General features: G+C 38.9%; 1 protein-coding gene across 4 annotated transcripts in view; it reads right to left on the reverse strand.

Moving 5' to 3' along the window:
* The window catches only part of elavl2 (ELAV like RNA binding protein 2), a 42,323-nt gene extending 36,699 nt beyond the window's left edge, over positions 1 to 5,624 (reverse strand). The window contains exons 1-2 of one of the 4 annotated variants that reach the window (XM_023346545.1): positions 5,146 to 5,624; positions 3,322 to 3,439 (exon numbers count right to left, since the gene is read on the reverse strand). In XM_023346545.1, coding sequence (XP_023202313.1) covers positions 3,322 to 3,401 — 80 coding nt within the window. In that variant the 5' untranslated portion in view covers positions 3,402 to 3,439; positions 5,146 to 5,624. The remainder of the gene's footprint in view (positions 1 to 3,321; positions 3,440 to 5,145) is intronic. The other 3 variants (XM_023346544.1, XM_023346546.1, XM_005804096.2) reach the window with 3 other exon arrangements.
* Between the last annotated feature and the right edge of the window lie 376 nt (positions 5,625 to 6,000).

Below are 6,000 nucleotides of genomic sequence, written 5' to 3' on the forward strand. Positions count from 1 at the left end.
ATAATTATTTTGACTGTGTTTGGGGGGAGGGTTAAGTCATATTTTAAATCCATTTCTTTTTTATGCTGATAAAAACTGCAAGGCACAAAAGCCCATGAGCATGAGATGTTGCGTCTGTGGAAGCTGTTGTAATTCACTGAGTGTTTTCAAGGGCAATGCATTACTGGCCTGCAGTGACGATCTGCCCATGCAGAGGGAGGGCCACCCTGTGGCCAACAGACTAAATCTTGTGCTACATCCAGACAAGCTCTACTACACTAGAGGAGGAGGCCATGTTATGAAAAGAAAAGGGGACGGATGACCATTTAGGAAGGACAAAAGACGTAAAATTGCTTCTCTTTTCAGCGAGTCCCTGCATACTAACCTGGTTCTGACAGCGACACACAATGAAATACAGAGAAAAGTGATGTGTGGCCTCTGAGTCCTGCATTTTAGTCCCTGTCAGCAGCCTTTATTTAGAAAGGCAAACGTAGTCGCAATACACAGAGACAGCAACTCTTATCTCATGTCCTCAGCAGTATAGGGGTTGCTGAAGCTGGAATGGTTGCAAGAATAGAGGAGGAGAAAACGGCTAAAAACAGCAGATATTCATCACACGTTGAGACTTCATCTGCAGCAACTTAATTAAAATGAAGAGCTCTTGTGCTCTCACAAACGCTACTTGAAAACCATAAATAACAGACACTATATAACATTTCACAACCATGCAGTTGCTTCCAAAAATGATTTCAATATTAAGAGGCTCTATTGTATATGCCTGGCTTTAAAGTGTGCTCAAAAAAGTGCATCTTAGCACTTTCAGGTCAGCATTTTCTTTCCAGTCAAAATTACCTTGTCTTAAAAAGGTAAAATTTGAGTGAACTACAAAATCTTTAGACCATAAAAAACCTAACCAAATCCTTACAGAGAGATCCCATATTTTAGTAACCTACAAGTAAATTGTCAGAGAAATATGCAAAAAACAAGTTTACTGAAATTACTCATGTTAGACTCCAAGACAGAGGGGTAAAACCACTGCTGCCAAAATTAGTGATTGAGAGCAAGTGCAGTGGTAAGAAAAATACAAGCAGTAAGAAGTTCAGTGATTAGGACCATCTACAATAGCCAAAATTAATGACATAAATTACTGTCCAACTCACTGCCAATATAACTCAGCGCTGCAATACCAAGGACATGACTGATTTTATTTCCTTCTGGTCTCACTAAAAGTGCTTCCAGTGTTGGAAACTACACAACACAGGTTTTCCAATGATTTCTATGCCAAATTCCCATAATTTTCTTCAAATATGCCCAAAAGTGACCTGCAATTGTTTGAGGCCAGAATATAATCGTATTGACCCCTGATCTGACTTTGAGGACCCAATCAAAAATATGTAGAATATAAAAAGACGTGAATTCAGAATCGGGGAAGCATCATTGTATTCAGATTTCCCAAACTAGTCATTTTTCCTGAATTCAAGTCCTTGGTGGTGAGAATCACAATTTATTTAAATTCTGAATAAAAACTTCTTACGTGACAGGTCTGTAAAATCTGAGGTCCCCATCATTCGAGTCAAAATTTACTGCATCACCACCTGATCTGTTTTGGATGCATTTAGTTATCTGCTGTTCCTCTGCAATTGATCATGGAGACTCATCAGAATCAGCAGTGATAGGCACCCAGTCCAAAAGGAATATTGTGACTTTCATGGGTATAAAAAGTTATATCAAGCAATTGATCGTATGCGTTTCAGTCCGTCAAGCATCTGCTTGTATATTTACTGCCTCACGTTTCTTTTCCCCTCCATCAGCTTATTTTTATGGCAAAAAAAAGTGCACAAAAATTTGAATAAGTCAAAACTATTGACAGGGGACTCGAACCAAGTCGGAAATATTTTACTTTCACTTTAACATTCTCACTAATATGTTGCTCAAAAGAAACTTCTAAGAGTACAAATTTAACAAAAAATGCTTTAGAATGTTATACGGTGCAAACAGTGACATAGTCCATTGAAATTCAGGTTAAAATATGTTTCCTTTATTAGGCTTCTGTTTATCAAAACCACCCGATAGTACATTAGCACCATTACCTGCAGCAAAATGTATACCATTTAAAAATGATGCAACTCAGCAGTTTCTCAAACTTAGACATATGATCTTAATATTAGCTGGCACATGAGGTTTAAAACAGTATATTCAAATGTAACACTAAAGGCAAAACTGGACACAAAGCTAAATTTTTGGAAAGAAAGTAGAGAAAAAAACACTTCTACTTTAAAAGGCTTTAGCTGTTTCACCAAGTAGCAACATTAGCATTTCTGCTTGGCTCAAACTAAAGCAAGGTTAATACAGGGTGTAGAGTTCATGGCAAGTGGGGGCTTTACAGTGTGAACATCGATAATATTGCACAAGACAGTTTGGAAAGCAGTACTTGTTAATTTTTATTTTTAGCCATCTTGAACAGTTTTATGCCAAAAATCTAAAGCTACCTCTTTGTGGAGTGTCAGTGCAACGGATGTCCAAAACTAGAAATGACTCAATATCACAATTAAATGTTCTATAATCATGTATCCAAGCGTTTTTACTCGAGAGAAGAACTGACAACTGTTTGAGATTAGAGCTTGAATCAAAATTAGAATATTTTTGTAAGCGACTCAACAAAACAGCAACCACATGATTTGTTTATAGATTAAGCTTGCAATGTTAGCAAACCAACCAAACAAACAGGAAGCGAAATTGACTGAATACCGCCACAAAAATTATGCACAGAGCGGGTTCCAATTCTGAGCTGTACTTGAAAAAAAATTACATACAATTTTGAGTGTGGCGTCTGAAAAACCGAGCGGAGGCGCCATGTTTAATTAATGCGTTGCAGCTGTGCTACTGCGACTAAGCTAGTAGTTACCGTTAACTCGAAAAAGAGCCAATAACGCAAAGAATTATTTTTTGGGGGGGCACTCTATTTGTTTAAAAACAAAACATAAAAAAAACCCTACTCATAAAGCTCCAGGAGCGGATTATATTTATAAGAGGAGTTATTACTAAAAGTATGGCGAGCATTAGCAGGACCGTTATCAAAAGTAGCAACTCCCATGATTTCTGGTTCAAACTGGGTTCGTTTTGTCATACGCTAGTTTTAAGTTAGCCACCTTTTTTTTAAAAAAAATAATTTTTTAGGAGCAACTTGTTTTTCGAGTATAATAATAATAATAAGGCCAATGCAACACCTTATGATAGGCAGACACAAACTGCTAGCTGCCCTGCTAGCTGGCAAAGGCCTTAAGACGAACGGACGCACCACCACAGTGACCGGTTCAACTCCACTGTTGTTACGTGTCTTACCTCGAGATGTTGAAGTGGCGCCGCGGGTATTTAATGAAGTCCCTGAAGACAAATGTTTGGTCGAAGTCTTCGTGAAGCATATGGGGGCGGTGGCGGGAACGCGCACGTCCTAAATAAACTGATCAAGGCGTTAGCCAATCAGCAGCCATGCAGAGGGTCCATCGCTAGTTTATTCATTAGGTGATGAGCTGCAGCTGCAGGCTCTGGAGGAAATGCGTCTTTTTCAGAAGCCGCTTCGTTTGGCAAAGTAAAAAAAAAAAAAAAAAAAAAATTTAAATAAAAAGGACAACTTTGTCTGCTAACAATTCAACATAGCAAAAGTTAAAAAAGAGGGGAAAAAAAATACAACTGAATCAGTTTTCCATATTGTTTTTAGCTTGTGTAGAATATATATAGACAAAACTGGAGATCAATCCCTGTAAGATATTTATTTTTTTTAACACATTGAGTAAGAAAACGGAACGTCAACAATCTAAGATTATACAAACACAGTTGCACAGATCGTTTAACTCTTGAAATTGCAGATCGCTCTATACTGCCCATCTGTGGACATCCGGTGAAAACTACCTACTAGGAGCAGAAGTTGCACAGTGGTGCCATGGAAAATCTGTCAGAGGGTAGAGTGTCTGTTAGATATTTGTTGTGAACTTAAACATCTGCATGGTGCTGTAAGTAGTACTATGATGGCACTTACAAATAATAAAAATAATTGTTCCAGCTACTTGTCCATGCTTGCTAGGCTTTTTTTTATGTTACACGTCTACACATTTTAAATCATGCTTTTATATATTTTTGGTGTCAGTTTACACATTATTGTATTAATTGTCTTGTTTTTGTAGTTTTAGAGCAAAGTCTGCTATTAAACCTCGACTAAAATATAAAATTTAGTTTTAAAAATTAATACATCATTATAAATAAAACAGAGATTAATATGATCACGTGGAAACATTTGACATAAAAAAGAAGAAATGGGTTGGTTTGCAGTAGCACATCACTAGCTGTTTTTTTTGTTTGTTTTTTTTTGGTATTTTGCTTTAAGTTTACTTCAAGTTTTATGACCAACAGCGGAACACCCACTAATAATAATTTTTAGTTGCTTAATGTGTATCACTATAAATTACCTCGATCCACTGGCCTACAATTGTACAACTACATGCATGAACTCTAAGCAATGCTGATATTGGGAATACATTCTTGAAAGTAGCCTCTCCAGTGACTTTTCCCCCCCCACCTTCCACAAATAGACTTGACTTGTGCAGTCACACCTGCACGGAAATTCAGAAAGAGTATACACAATGTGCCTATGAAAGCAAGAACTTCATCCAGCAACTCCAAGTGGCACAACATGCAGGCTGCAGAGTGTAACCTACATAGCTTTGTTCACGTCAAGAGTTACACAGGATATATCTATTTTTAATAAGTTAGTGTTTGAAAATAGAGCATAAAAACAAAGAGTTTATTTCAAGAGGGTTGTTTTGCACTTAATATAAAGGCCTTTAGAAGATAAACTATGTTTTAAATTAGCCTGTTGTAGTGATCGTTTTCCAAAATTACTCTTCCCCATGTCTCAGCACTGCACACGATAGAGAAAAGCGTTACCATAAAACCCTCATTGATTACCCGAAAGCTCTCCAGCTCATAGTTGAAAATCAGCCGTCACATGAATGCACCACAGTGACTTTCCTCCCCCCATCCCCGTCACGTCTGCATGCAATAAGATGATCTGCTCTGCACACCAAAAGGACCAACCGAAACAGACTATTCCAATGGGTTGATTTCAAAATGCTTGAAGCGGATGAGCAAATGTGCAGAAAAAGATCTTACCGTTTCTATAAACGAAAGTTAGGGGCGTCCTTGGGGCAAACAATCTCTGAATGAAACACCTGGTCAAATGATGTGGATTCCGCGCTCTCTTTCTCTCTCTCTTTTTAGTTCAAACTTGGAAACATAACAAAAAAGCCAACACAAACGAGATAAAATGAGAAAAATAAAATGTTTTATTAAATCAAAAAAACAGGAATGATATCGTTTCAGCAAATGCACGAAACAAACAAAAAGGTAAAAGGGAGGAGGAGGAAGGGAGAGGGGGGAAGATAAAAAAAAAAAATCCAAAGCCAACAGAAGAAAGAAAAAGGAATCAAATAATGAAACAAAAAAAGAGCCCGGCTTTCTGCCCCGTGTCTCGCTCTTTACAGGTGCGCCACACAAATACGCCACATCACTGGAGTGGAAAGCGACGCGGAAGAGGAGGCTGTCTTTAAAAGAAGCTAGTCCTGCCGGGGAATATATGCGGGCCGCATCACAGCGCGCCTATATAACTCTCCGCACTCGCCGTTTCATCCCATTCAACCTACTCACGAGCATGCGTCGGACGCGGAGGTATACCCGGAGTGGCTCCCCGTCCGCTGCTCCTTGCGTGCGGCGGCTCTTAAACGCCATTGGCTCTTAGCGCCGCGCGTCTCTCCTGGATCACAAGCTGCAATTCGTCCCCGAGACAGTCACTCAAAGAGACAGCGCGTTTATTCCTCATCCTCTTTTCTTTCTTCTCCCTTTATATGGCATTTGAAGTCAAACACCGTTCCACTGAAGGACGGACAAGCGTCATTCGTTTCACTTTCAACCCACATTCTGCATTGAAATGACCCGATGGCCATTTAGGGTGCGCTACTTTCAACGTGT

This window comes from Xiphophorus maculatus, chromosome 14 (assembly GCF_002775205.1).
Source record: "Xiphophorus maculatus strain JP 163 A chromosome 14, X_maculatus-5.0-male, whole genome shotgun sequence".
In the NCBI taxonomy this organism is placed as follows: Eukaryota; Metazoa; Chordata; class Actinopteri; order Cyprinodontiformes; family Poeciliidae; genus Xiphophorus; species Xiphophorus maculatus.